Source organism: Myotis lucifugus, unplaced genomic scaffold (assembly GCF_000147115.1).
Source record: "Myotis lucifugus unplaced genomic scaffold, Myoluc2.0 scaffold_460, whole genome shotgun sequence".
NCBI lineage: Eukaryota > Metazoa > Chordata > Mammalia > Chiroptera > Vespertilionidae > Myotis > Myotis lucifugus.
The window spans coordinates 503,375-518,339 of NW_005871508.1; the positions used below are offsets into that span (position 1 = coordinate 503,375).

Consider the following 14,965-nt stretch of genomic DNA (forward strand, 5'->3'; position numbering starts at 1 on the left):
GGGGGCCCGCTCAGGTCAAAAAGCATTTCAAACTAATCAGTTCGCTCACTCTCACACTGGCTGAAATGCAAGTGGCTGCTCTACATTGTAGGTGCGTCCCCGTCGCGAGAGCATCCAGCAGGGCGCTCTCGAAAAGAAAACATCCAAGGAACACCGACATGTGAAGGTTTAATATCCAAGCTGTTCCCAGAAAGAAGACTCGACAGCTCGGTGTCCTTATTTGAAAAGTAGGAATAGCGAAGGCCTGTCTGCCAAGGTTCGTTTTCGGCCTCGCTCCTAATTTCTAGCTTTTTCCTAAGTTTACATTTTATTTGAGCCTCTTAATTATTGGATTTTTAAAAAGCAGTAATTCCTTCCCCTGCCCCCATAGGGCCAATATATGTTCACTGTGACGCATTTGTACTACCCTCAGCCACCCAATTAACTTGGTCCCTTACTTTTTATTTTGCTTTCTCTTTTCCTATCTATAGACTTGAATCACTTTATTTCCAATCCTCTTTGGTTTATAAATGAGTGTAGTGTACATTTTCATGCTTGAGGAGCCTGACAGCAATGTGAACTGAGGAAAAGAAATACTGGGGCAAAAACCCGTTTTGGGAAACTTTAGCAGGTTGCCTGGCGTCGGAGAGGAGGATCTGGGGAAAGATAACAGGACGCTCAGGGACAATTCTTGGATTTGCTTTCTCAGTGATGAGATAAGGTGATCAAAGGCAAGAACAGAGGTCAATACAACTGCTTTATAAGCATTTCTAAGTTCATAAGAAATTCTAGTAGTTTCCTTATATTTAGGCTGGGGATACTAAATTTTAGAAAAATGATATTGCTTATTTTGGACACCAGCAACACAGTTTTACTAGAACAAAAATTAGATTTGTTTAGAGGTAAGATTTGTTTACCATTTTCAGTAAAGTTTAATGTAATTGAAATAAAATTTATGGTAATAAACCATCAAATGTTTTGTAAAAATATGGTTTGCTTGTTAATACCAATTATTTTCAAAGCCAATGGACTCTAAATACTATAGTAACTTGATACTATCATCCATTTTAAAAGTACATTTACAAAACTTTTAACTATTAGACATTTTATATCATCCCTATTTCTCCTTTACCTAATATTCCCATCCTACTATACCAACAAAATTTTATCTTAATGTTTTGTGCTTGAAAGTCCATTCTTGAATCTTTCATATTTCCTGTCATCAAAAATGTATGTACTGACCTGGCTGGGTGGCTCGGCTCAGTTGGTTAGAACATCAATCTATAGACCAAAAGGCTGAGAGTTCGATTCCTGGTTAGTGCACATAACTAGGCAGTCTGTCTCTCTCTCTCTTAGTCAATTAATAAAAGCATACCCTTGGGTGAGGATAAAAAAAAAGAAAAATATGTGCAAATTAACTTTTAGGTATCCTTCTGTTTATTCTTTTATGTCAGATTCATTGAGGTGTAATTTGCATGTAGTAAAATTCACTTTCAAGTATACAGTTCTATGAATTGTGAAAAATCGTCATGTCCACCATAATCAAGACACTAACCGTTTCCATCACTCAAAGTATTCCTAGTACCTCTGTGTAGTGATTCCTCCTCACACAGCCCCGGGCAACCACTGGTCAGTTTTCTGTCCCGTAGTTCCGTATTTTCCAAACTGTCATATAAATGTAATCATACATTATGTAACCTTGATTGGGCTTCTCTCAACTTAGCATAATGCCTTTCAGATTCACCCATGTTGTTGCATGTACCAGTCATTTGTTCCTTTTTGTTGCTAAGTCACATGTATTGCATGTATCTCCCAACATTTATTTATCCGTTTATCAGCTGAAAACGTCCAGGTTGTTTCCTTTGGTGATTATGAGAAAAGCTGCTACTAACTTGCATGTGTATGTTTTTTGGGTGACACAAGTTTTCATATGATCCAGCAATTCCACTCCTGGGTACTTATCCGGAGGAAACAAAATCACTATCTTGAAAAAATGTCTGCACTTGTATGTTCACGGAGCCATTACTTACAATAGCAAAGACATGCAAACCTGTGTTCATCAACAGATGATGGATAAAAAAATATACATACACAATGGAATATTACTTAGCCATACAAACGAAAATCCTGCCATTTAAGACATGGATGGACCTTGTGTGCATTATATATACGTGAAATAATTCAAACAGAGGAAGACAAATACTAGTACTGTATGACCTCACTTGTGGAACCTAAAAATAAAAAAACAAACTCATAGGTACGGAGAACAGATTGGTGGTTCTCAGAGTCGGGAGATTGGGGGAGAGGGGGAGGAATAGGTGAAGATGGTCAAAAGATACAAACTTCCCAACTTATATGTCCTGGGGATGTAATGGACAGCATACTGACTATACTAAACAGGGCTGTATTGTATATCTGAAAGTTGCTAAGAGAGATCTTAAAAATTCTCATCACAGCCCTAACCGGTTTGGCTTAGTGGATAGAGCGTCGGCCTGCGGACTGAAAGGTCCCAGGTTCGATTCTGGTCAAGGGCATGTACCTTGGTTGCGGGCACATCTCCAGTAGGGGGCGTGCAGGAGGCAGCTGATCAATGTTTCTCTCTCATCGATGTTTCTAACTCTCTATCCCTCTCCCTTCCTCTCTGTAAAAAATCAATAAAAAAAAAATTCTCATGACAAAAGATATTTTGTAGCTGTGTGGTAATGGATGTTAACTAAACTTATGGTAATCGTCACTATACACACACACACACACACATACACACACACACACACACACACACACTGAGTGGCCAGATTATTATGACCACCTGACATTTGTAGGCAAATTAGCCGTACACTGCATCGTATGGGATATGGAAGCCGAAGGCCTGTTCGAACACCTTTGCTGTCTGCAGTTACCAAGATAAAACGTCTCCAGTTCGCACAGGAACACAAGGATTGGACAGTCGAGCATTGGAAAAAAAGTCATGTGGTCCGATGAATCACGTTTCCAGTTGCATCATGCAGATGGCAGAGTGAGAATTTGGCAGAAACAGCATGAAAGCATGCACCCCACATGCATGAGTACAACCCTTCAAGCTGGTGGGGGCAGTGTTATAGTTTGGGGCATGTTTTCCTGGCATGATTTGGGCCCTTTAATTCGTGTGGAACAACGTCTGAATAGCACAGTATACCTTAAGTATCGTTGCTGATCAAGTTCATCTTATCATATTGATACGTATCCCAATGGAGATGGCTTCTTCCAACCAGACGATGCGCCATGCTACGGTGCTCGTATTGTGCAGGAGTGGTTTCAAGAACATGAGGGAGACTTTACCTTGCTTAGGAGGCCCCCACAATCACCAGATCTCGATCCAATTGAGCATTTGTGGGACGAAGTTAAAGGAGCCATCAGGCAGCTGGTGCCACAACCATCAAATCTCACAGAACTGGACAGTGCTATTCATCAGGCATGGTGTCAGATTCCCCGCATCACCTTTCAACATCTCGTGGAGTCAATGCCAAGAAGAATCGCCACAGTATTGAAGGCAAAATGTGGCCCAACGAAGTACTGATGGGGTGGTCATAATAATCTGGCCACTCACGTTCAAATATATCCCATGTTCAAAGGCTGTTAAATCTCATTGTTTACCAATTTCTTAAAAAAAAAAAAAATCACTTCTACTGTCGTGGTCAACAACCTGCTTCCCTATTTATAATGGTCTGGCCCTCTAGCAACTTCAGCACAAAATTATAGCTAATTTGCCTACAAACCTCAAGTGTCATAATAATCTGGCCACTCAGTATACATATATATATATATCCAGGTGCACAAAATTCTGCATTCTGCACTGGGGGGTGGGGGAGGGCGGCTCAGCCCGGCCTGCACCCTCAGTCCGGGAGCCCTTGGGGGATGTCTGATGGCTTAGGCACTGCCACAGAGGCGGGAGAGGCTCCAGCCACTACCCTGCACTCGCCAGCCTTGAGCCTGGCTTCTGGCTGAGCAGTGTTCCCTCTGTGGGAGCACACTACCAGGGGACAGCTTCTGTGTTGAGCGTCTGCCCCCTGGTGGTCAGTGTGCATCATAGCGACCGGTCGTTCCGCCATTCGGTTGATTTGCGTATTAGGCTTTTATTATATAAGATGTTGTACAATGTCAATTATATATCAATTAAAACTCAATATTGGTCATTAAGAGGTTTGGTTCTTGGGTTCTGATTATACTATCACACACTCACTCATTCATTTAGCCAAAGTCTGCCATCTATCCATCCATTCAAATATTCAACAAATGTTTAGTCTGTGTCTACTATATGTCAAGTACTGTGAAAAGCACTGAGTGTACAGTCATGAATAAGACAAGCATGGTCTCTGCCCTCAGAGCTTATGATCCCATGGGTAAAGCAGACCTAGAACAAGTAATTGTCAAGTGTAAATACTAGTAAAAAAAAATTCAGGGAGCTATACGAGTGTGTCACAAGAGATCTTAAACCTCTGTGGTGTGTGTGTTTAGGGGCTCAATAATTTGGTCCTAAATAAATTATACTGCATCTATATGTTAGAATAAGAAAGTCCTTAAAAATGTTTTGGAAGATTCTTTAATGACATGGAAAGAGAATCATGGTATAGTAAATGAAAAAAAAAAAAGGTTACAAAATGGTATGTACAGTATAACTCCATTCTTATTATTATATAATGTGTATCTGCAAAGAAAAATGACCCAACAGTTAACAATTATCTGAGTGTACAGCATTAAGGGGGAGGGGGGGTGTTTACTTTGTGCTTTCCCTACTTCCCTTCCCCTCCCCCAGATTTTCTGTAATACACACATCTTGCTTTTCACTAAGAAAAAGAATTTAAAAATTCATCAAGATGTTATTTTTGCCTAATAATTTGGCAAATGTTATTTCAAAGGACAATACACAGTATTGGTAAGGATTTGGGGTAAATCAACATTCACAAAATGTACCCTGCTAATGGTAGTATCATTTGCTACTAACGGCATCATTATAAACTCGGCAAAACAAAATCCTTAAAAACACAGGAAGTATTTTCACTTCTAGGGATTAAGAAAATCATTAGGGATAAATGCAAAAAAATGCATATATAAACCCAAATGTCTATTTTTAAGTACATGGTTAAATAAGTTACTACATCAGTATGAGCCAATACTAAATTATTAATATTAAAAATCACATTGCAGGATACTCATTGACATAGGTCAGTATTATCAAGGGCAGAAGAGTAAATATTATGCCCCATATAATACTGATTTAATATGAAAATGTATTAGTTTCCTAGGGCTACCATGACATATGCCCATAAACTGGGTGGCTTAAAACAGAAACTTAGTCTCTCACAGTTATGGAGGCTAGCTGGCAGGGTGGCTGCTTCTGGAGGCTCCGAAAGAGGATCTGTTCCACGCCTCTCCCAGCATCTGGTGGTTGCTGGCAAGCCTGGGTGTTCCTTGGCTTGTAGCCGCATCACTCCAATCTCTTTTGGTTGTCTCATAACCTTCGTCACTGTGAGTCTCTGTGTGTCTTCTCTTAGGAGAATGCCAGTCACTGGATTAAGGGCCCATCCTAATCTATCATGATAGCATCTTAACTAATTACATCTCTCAAGACTATTTTCAAAGAAGGTCATGTTCTGAGGTTTTTCGTTGACATAAATTTTTATAGGGCACCAATCAGCCCACTACATGTATAGAACATACATATAAAAAAGACTGACAATCTATACCCACAGTATTTTTATCCCAGGGCGGGTTTAATGAATGACATAAATATTTTTCTGTTTTCCTGCACTTAAAAATAAATAGCTTATGTACTGTAGTTACATTTATGTAGGGATTAAGGTCTCAATTTATTGTATAAGGTGAAGATTACCTGTAGTCAAATTTCACTCTTTTCCCTCCTAGAGCTCACAAAATACAGAACACATAAGTGTATAGTGTATCTTCTCTCAAAAACATCCAACACGGCCACTTCTTCCTCCAGCATCGGAGTGGATTACTGGTCTTCTGGGTGAGCACTAGATGAAGTAGTTGGCTTGTATTTACATGCTATATTGTACGAAAAAAGAAAAAGAGGTTTTCTAAGCATACAAGTATAGTTGAAAGTGTTCAAGTTAAATGAGTGTATCATGAGATTCCACTGTTGAATTTTTTCATCTTTACAAAAACACTACCAACAACGGCAATAAACTGAGAGTCATAAGACTACATAAAAAATAATTACTGATTTCCAAATGAACCCCTTTACAAGGTTAGGTATATCTGAGTCCTTCGGGATTAAAGGTCCAGGGGAAGAAAACTTAAGGAAATAATAATGTTGTGGATATAATTATTGCCAAATTCTGTCCTTTAAAAATTCTTCCCAAGTATACTTTCTTTTTAAAGATTTAGGATTGTGGTTGCTTTCATAACTTTGAAGATAAATGAGCTATATAAAATTCAATCAAAAAAAGAAGTCTTGTCATGTACAGAGGCTGACATCGTGGGTAGTCAAAGAATATGTTTAATAAAAAATAATTAAACTTCCATTTGCTCTATAGAACATCATAGAAAGTAATTTAATAAATTACAAATGACTTTTTAAGACGTTTGCTCAACTACAGAAAGCAAATTCAGACTACACAAAACACAACTGGTAAATATTGCAAATGTCCAAAAGAAAAGTTGGACTAAGACTTGTATCATGAAACCTGAAACAAGGACTATAAATACAAGGCAATAACAGCTATAATTCTTTTAGTAACTACCAACACATACTTGGATATTCTTTCAACGGCAACTTTAGTATTATGTAATTCTACTGATATTTTTCCTTATAACCCTTAACTCTCTACAACCATATTTGCATGTTTGTTTGTTTTTTAAAAAACCTGATAGCTGGATAACTTTCCCCCAATCAATAATAAATAGAAGTGTCTCGAAACCCAAGAGAATGTTTAAAGTTAATATCAGCCTTAATATTTTTAAAACTGCATTTACCTTATTACATAGAAAGGGAATCACTAAGATGTTAACCAAATTCATTTGAGCATTAATTAGGAAAATACTTTATCTCATAAATTTGATATAAATTAGATTTTAGTGACAAGATCTAGGGCTTTCCCCACCTTTTTCTTATCTTTCTTTCTTTTTTTTAATTGGGGAAAAGAATAAAGATCATGTGGGTAGAAGTAGAGTGAGGGAAGGGAGCTATGGATGGTGATGAAATACTCCATCGGCAACCTAAGTGTACTGTGTTTGAAAAACTTTGGCTATCTCAAAGGTGTACTCTGGTTAAACAAAAGTGCAATACTGCAAAGGGAAGAGACTAAATGTATAATATATCGTTTTCATGATGAAAAATTACTGCCCACTTCTCCTGGAGGGGCAATTAGAGTGACTATTGCTAAGACATTGCATAAAGGACTAGCAATTCAAAGTACTACTTTGGAAAAATACAAAGATCAATACCATCCCAATGGAACTTCCATAACTTTTGTAAGTACATATAACACTGTCTCTCTAATAAGGGGCTAGTTATTTTACATACAGAAACATAATTTACTGTTAAATGTCTTGTAAAATCCAATATAATTGCTTAATTCATGACAAAGCAATAGATTTCTATCATCAAAACATACTGAAAGTTTTTTTTCCAGTGAAAGTGGAGTACATTTTCCACCCTAACTGTATCCCCTTGCAAACTTTATCACTGACTTATTCAAGTACCAGAAGAATGCTAACATTTATCTCTCCTTAGGATATAAGTGGTATTTTACATCCAATTCAGTTGTTTTATATGTATTTGCAGATAAACCTGGACCTCTACCTTGTCAGAATAATAGCAGCTTTAGAAGGAGATATTGTATCACAAATCAAATATCAGACAAATTTTACATGGTAAATAAAGGGCTCTAAGAAACTGAGCAGAAGCCTTGGGCTTCATTTTGTGGTTTACAGGTATAGCTCGTGTATTTTTTTGAGATTATTCAAAGTGCATTTTCAAAATGGGCGACTCAGTATATTTAATATAAACTGAACACCCAACACTGATTCTGGGCAACATTTTGTCTGCTTACACCTAGAAGAAACTCAAGATGAATTTAGACTGTTTGCATATGTTATCTGTTCATTTTGAAATATTACCATAACGTAAAACACAACTAGAAATCTACACAAATAAAGCAAACGAACAATCCTTTTACATGCAGTATGCTGTGCTGAAAGTTCTTTTCAGTGGCATTTCATGAGTTTGCCTTTTCAGAACCCTGGGAAGCAGACATTACTCATCTGAGATATAATTATTTCTAATGGGAGGCCAGACTTCGTGAAGTTAAAACTAAGTATGTCTAGACGGTGCCAAAGTCACATGACACAGGATTATTTTATGACTTGACTTTACTAATATCAGAGTTAAGTTCAGCGAAAAGCAAGTCATATTTCTTGCCAGATTAACATGATATAGAGGACGTGTTTAAAAAACCCCTGAAAACAAGTATAGAATTAGAAACGAATGTAAACTTCCTAAACTAACTCAGCTGAGGTAACAGGTAGCCAGTTAAATTGGCTGATTGGGAAACTTATTTCTTTTTCCAAACACACTTGTACCTGAATTGGAAACATCAGCAGTGCATCAAAACACTAGAGCATTTTCATGTAATTAAAGCAATGAATGGTGATGTAGATTCTACAGCTTTCATGACATTCATTAGCTGCCCAAATTATTGCTGAGTTTTGATCTGTAAATTATAGGTGTCAAGGAGGCTGTAAAACTATATTCAAATTAAATCAGTAATATGCATAAAGTATTCTGTGTTCACTGCAAATATATTAAATATACAACTCTTATTGAGCATAATTTTCATAAAATTAACCCCCAACAAAATTATAATGCCTTTTGTTGTAATTTTACACCTTTATGTAGTTGATAGTACATACGAGTTCAAAAACTTATGAACCTTAAGAAATATTACATGCAAAATGTCTCTGATAGCAGTTTGCACTTCTAAACAAATAACTGAAATGTTCGGTCAGTAAGTTATGGATGCACTCCACACTGGGGTATTTACAATGAATGATTAAAGAAAAAAAAATCCAAAACAAGTTCATAATTTAAGCATCGTCTAGGAATCAGTCTTCGTTACTAGAATCTGAGTCCTCGGATGACGACGAGGTACTGTCAGATCCAGAGGAAGCATCGGCTTTCTCTGAACCCTCATCTGTGCTGTTTTCATTGAGAGGACTCGGCTCGGTTCCCCCTTTGTCTTCCTGATCGCTAACTCTGGAATCTTCTTCCTTTCCTTCCACAGACTTAGACGAGCCTAAGTCACTGCTCTTGCTTTTCTGTACATCAAAAGTATTGGACTGGGACAAAGCTGGAATATGAAGATTAAGGCCTGGAGTGAGAAGCCCTGGATAGAGTATATTAGATAGTAGCAGTGGGTTAAGAGCTAGGGAGTTGGCAGCTGCAGCTGCATTTAATGCAGCAGTAGAGGATGTTGAAGGAGAACTTGACACAGAGTTTTCTCCACCATTCTCTGAATTTTGGCTCTCTGTCCTTTCTTTTTTTCCTTCTAGCTCCTTACAGTCATTTCCCTTTTTCTCTTCTGTTCCAGATTCTGCAGGCTTTGTCAAGAGTCCGCCCATGCCCAACAGATTTGGTAATCCAGGCATTCCTGACAGCAGCATGGGGAACATGGCGGCCACGTTTTTAGCTTCTCCTCCAGAAGAAAGGCCGGCAGGCATTCCCATCAGCCCTGCGGTTACTTGCAGTGACTGCAAGTTTTGTAGGTTTTGTTGTAAGGCCTGAAGAGTTGTGAGATCCATACCTGGAAGTAATCCATTGGCTAACAAAGGACTGCCTGCAACACTGGTGGCATTGGCAGCCGCCGCCGCGGCTGTGGCCTTCGCAATTCCACTTTTAGGCCGTCTCCCTCGCCTGCTTACTTCCTCTCTCACAACAGGGCCAGTGAGAATACGTTCGTACATACTTTCTGGAAGAAATCCCTGAAAAAGAAAATCATTAATAACAGCTATATTAAAATCAATAGCTATTATCTTGTGATACAAGTAACCTATTAAAAATAGATAATTATTAAGAAACTTTGTATGCATAGCAAAATCAATCATGCAAGAGATCCCCTAATTTCTTACTATTTTTAGTGGTTTGAAACAGCTCTTCCACCTCTCATTTATCATAAGAGAGTATAGAGGCTTCTAGCTTTCCTCCATATGGGGACACATTCATTTGTAGAATAATTCTAGAAAATGGAAAGTCCAAAGAAATTGTTTCTTAAGGGTTACTCCCTACACCCTTACATGTTTTATATCAGGAACTGTTCTGGAAGACTAAAGAAGTGCCCTTCTTCTAATCTGGAATAACAATAAGGAAAGGACAGAGGAAGTGAGTGGGAGGTTAAGGTTAAAGAGATGCTTCATATGAATTTTTTTTACTATCTCTTTGGGAATTAGGGGCACAGCAAAGCTGAAAAAGATACTCAACAGGGGGAAAATCCCTTGGCTCAAAACTGCAGCAGCACCTGCAGACTAGGAAGCGTCAAGTCCAGGACAATGGAGAATAATCTATACTACTTTCTTATTATTCTCCGTGACTTTCTCGGACTCAAAAATCCTAGAAGTTTTAGGAGTTTAGAACCTCCAGACCAGCATTGTCCAACAGAAAGATAATTTAAGCTACATAGAAAAAGAACATCGCATCTGCAACTCCACCATTCAGAGAGAGCCACTGCAAATGTTTCAGGATGTGTGCTTCCATTTTTCTTTTGTACATAAATACAAATTCTACAATTCTCCCCACCTCCTTTTCTAAAATAAAATGGAATCACACTGAACATAGTTGTATAACCTGTACCTTTCGTTTGGACACCTACAGAAATAATAGCTATTATTCACTCAGCACTGACCTCGTGGTTAGGCCTGGCTATTCCAAGAGATGAACTACTATCTCATTTAACAGACTGTGAACTTTCTCTGCCTTCTCATTAGATGTGCCTCTAAGATACAATTTTTCAAATATTTGCATGGTTTTCTAACATATGGGTAAACTATTAGCATATTCCCTATTTTATAATACTATATTATGACTTTTATGTAGTTCTTTCCCCACATCTGTGATTATTCTTTGTGGCATTGTTCAGAGATATAATTAAATGGCATCTAACTTTTTAAATGATATCTGAGTTAGTGTTTATGAAATACTCACAGATTGTTTAACAACATCTCCCCATTCAGGAGCGACTCCATATTCTGAATTTTCTTTCAGGAATCTACACAAATCTTTCAGAGGAGGAGCAAATGCACCTCCAACCTGTAAACAAAAGGACTCACAGTGATAAATATTATAAATCTGTCACGGTTGTGAAGAGAGAGTTGTCCTGTTTCATCATGGTTTCTCCACCTTTGCACTACAGACAGTTTGGAATTGTGGTGTGGAGGGTGGTCCTGTGTACTGTACACAGTTTATCAGCATCCTCAGCCTCTACCCACTAGAGGTCAACAGCATCCTCCCACTGCCCTCTCCCGCTACCGCCCCAACACCCACCTCACTACTCTTGAGTGGCTATCAAAAATGTCTCCAGACATCACCAAGTATCCCGGAGGACAAAACCGCCCCCTGTGGAGAACCACTGCCGTGGATGTAGTGTTCTGGGCAGTGCCAATGCTCAGGCACAGCTAGTAAAGTGCTGTCTTTATTCATTCAACAGCTTAACCAAAGATATAAAATTACAGTCCACGCCTTTCCCCACAAATCGGCTAGGTTTAACCCATTTCCAGACCTGTTAGAAAATACTGCATAATGAACAGTGTTTTAGAGATCGCTTAAATATTGAATCCATAGAAAAGAGGAGCAAAGATATAAATACCTTTCTGGCATTTCTTCTGTTAATCAGCTGGACACGTTCTTCCCCAGTGAGACTGTTGACGTCTAGTTTATTGGGGTTTCTACAGCGATGCCTTTTTTGTTTGGGCCTCCCTTCATGGAGCTGCATTCTCTAAAACAAAAGACGCAGAAAGAGCCTTAAAATCTTCACTTGTGCCAACAGTACAATGAGCTGATTAAGTAATTTAATCTGGTAATAATGAAGATATGTCACCTATTGTAACATATCTTACAGGTTATATCTTCAATATTTCATATAGGAGAATTTACCCATTAGTTAAACTCTAAAAATATGTAACCTTTAAATATCCTTATATTTAATATAACAATATTAAATACGACTTTAAAAATTATTGCACGAATCTTTTCCTCCAATGATAAATTTAAACATTATTCTAGGCCATCATAAAGGTTAATGCATCATGATCATTCTGGATGAGAGTAGGCTCCCGACATAAAGACATTGCTAGTTCATTCTTTAATGCCTTCAAAGACCACTGTGTCCCTAGAGCACTGCTTAAAGAAGTTACCAATAATGCTGGGACAGCTTCCTCTAAATTGTAGAGTTCTTCACTTCTTTTCCGGGCAAATTTCACCCAAAACATCAGATTTTCTCTGGGCTCTGACTCAATTTATATGTGCGCCAGGTGGGCTAGTGGCTTTCATTTCTCGTCATCTCACCGACAGACTTTATCATCTCTTCTCATATAATTGTCACAATACTCAAAGACATCACTCTTATTTTACAAATGAGACTTCAGGCTCAGAGTTCATCTCCCTCAAGGTCCTGCAGCCTGAGTGGCAATATCTTGCAATAACAACTTTTTTGGAGACCCTTTCCCCCTTCCCACGTGGGAGTCCGTTCTGGGGGACTCTTTCCCCCTTCTCCCATAAGGGAGTCTGTACTTGTTCTTCAAAAAATCTCCACCTTTGCTATAAAAAAACAAAACAACTCTTTCCATCAAACCATGCTGCTTAGTTTAACAACTGTCAACAAAACAGGGCTGGATGTTTGTAGCTCCTTCCAGCCAATCAGAACACTTAAAGGGACTAATGCTCAAACTCTTCAGCGTGGCATACCAATCCCATCACAGCCAGAATCTAATTCAACCTTTTCATCCAGTTACTATTCCCCCCCAAATTCCCTCACAAATTCAGAATATCAAACTGGTCATTATTTTATGAATATGCCTTACACTCCTATTCTCATTTAACTCTCTTCATAATTGTTTTATAATGCCTAGAATATGCTCCTCTGTAATAACGTGGTCAAATGCCCAGTAATTTGTTTATGATCCGTCAGTGACATGTCAACTCTATTTTCCTTCTGTCTTTCCCCAGATACTTTACTCTGCCTATACAGAGTAATCATTCTTTTATCTGCTTCCCTGGCATTTTATACATACCCCTGTTACAGTATATATACACCATGTTAAAATTATTTAGCTATAGATATATCACACTATCACATGTGATCACTAAATCGTTAAAGTATCCTAGGAAAGTTAAACTAGTTATTATTTCATATTCTTTATTGTAATAAAAGCTGCTTTAAAAAGTGTTAAAATCTTAACAAAATTATACAAAACATTATAATATAAAGTTCATTTGCAGTGAAAAATAATAAATGGATACAAGTTTAAACAATAAAGATTCCTTTGCCACAATAAGAGAAAGGTATGAGAATCTTTTAAAATAGCAACCAGCACACAATAGTTTTAATAAAAATTTACTGACAATACATATTATTTTGTAACCTGTAAAGTTATAGCGCTAAACTAACAATTCTCATTATTTTTTTAATTGAAATGTTCATTCCATGACTGCTCACCAGATTAGTGAAAACCCCTCTCCTCAGAATTATAAGAGCTTTATTTGGCCTTTTGTTTAAAATCAAAAGGAATTAAATGAAAGCTCAAGAATTTGTGGTATCCTTTGAGAAAAACGAGAGATCTGACAGAAATTCAACAACTAAGACCGAGGGCCTCTGTTCCAGACTAGCAGGTCATTTAATGGTGACAGTAATAGAAATGTAAAATTTTGAACTAAATATATATTACAGATACAAATACATTAAAATATGCATTACAGACACAGCCCCATTCTAGGCACTGGAGTTTTTATACTTCCTTTTCATTAAACAAAAAAACAAGGTAATTTTCTTTTTCTTAATGAAATAATAATCACTGTGCATATAGACTTCAGATTTTCATTTCTTAATCAGTGACTCAATAAATATATACAGGGAGCCAGATACTCTTCTATGTATCAGGAATGATGTGCTAAGTGCTCGGGATACAAAAGTGAATAGGACACAGTCCTTAAGAAGCTCACAGGGTAGTAGAGAGCCTCAATGTCTTATCCATTTACTATTCATAATGGAGGCAGATGGAGCAGGCCTGCTAGGGTCACTGTATGAAGGATATGCTTTACTCTTTTTCTTAATAAAGTACAGAGAAATGTCAAGGGGGATGGGCACAAAATTTGGTACATCAGTATCTGTAAGTAACATATTGCAAAATGAAACAATATGTTTCTATGAGTGAGAAGAGCCAAATGCTCATAAGGTAGTGAGCAGTATTTCAGGGATATGCAAAAAGGAAATGAAATATAACGATTCTGCCCTAGCCGGTTTGGCTCAGTGGATAGAGCATCGGCCTGCAGACTGAAGGGTCCCGGGTTCGATTCTGGTCAAGGGCACATGCCCAGGTTGCGGGCAAATAAAAAAAGAAATATAATGATTTTCATCTTTGATTAATATAACTAATTGTGCATCTGGAGAGACACAGCTGTATCCTTATAACTTGAAGAAGAGCTTAAGACTAGTAGTTTATTTATTTGTTTATTTTTTATTAAATCTTTATGTTGAAAGTATTACATATATCCTTTTTCTTCCATTGACCTCTTGTAGCCCGCCCAAAAGTACTAGTTTAGATACTGAATTTAAGACTTATTAGTTATGAGGCGTTAGACAATGTACTTGAAATTTCTTTATCTATAAAATAGTCATAACAATGCCATTTTGATAAAGTTGTGTTAAATGATATAATACATGTTAAGTGCTAAGTGTAAAGACAAGCACAGCTAAATCTCAATAAATGTTAGCAATGA

The 14,965-nt window shown here is 37.6% G+C and overlaps 1 protein-coding gene and 1 long non-coding RNA gene across 8 annotated transcripts in view; one reads left to right on the forward strand and one right to left on the reverse strand.

Moving 5' to 3' along the window:
- Nucleotides 1-54: 54 nt before the first annotated feature.
- On the forward strand, nucleotides 55-9,703 carry LOC111823317. The gene is made up of 3 exons (XR_002826349.1): nucleotides 55-256; nucleotides 5,881-5,986; nucleotides 9,570-9,703. It is a non-coding gene; the product is annotated as an uncharacterized LOC111823317 (long non-coding RNA).
- CHD9 (chromodomain helicase DNA binding protein 9) overlaps nucleotides 6,456-14,965 on the reverse strand; it is a 106,462-nt gene continuing 97,952 nt past the window's right edge. For all 7 annotated transcript variants that reach the window (XM_023744400.1, XM_023744402.1, XM_023744401.1 and 4 more), the window contains 3 exons: nucleotides 11,838-11,966; nucleotides 11,177-11,281; nucleotides 6,456-9,960 (listed from right to left, as the gene is read on the reverse strand). In XM_023744400.1, the coding sequence (XP_023600168.1) occupies nucleotides 9,085-9,960; nucleotides 11,177-11,281; nucleotides 11,838-11,966 (1,110 nt within the window). In that variant the 3' untranslated portion in view covers nucleotides 6,456-9,084. The remainder of the gene's footprint in view (nucleotides 9,961-11,176; nucleotides 11,282-11,837; nucleotides 11,967-14,965) is intronic.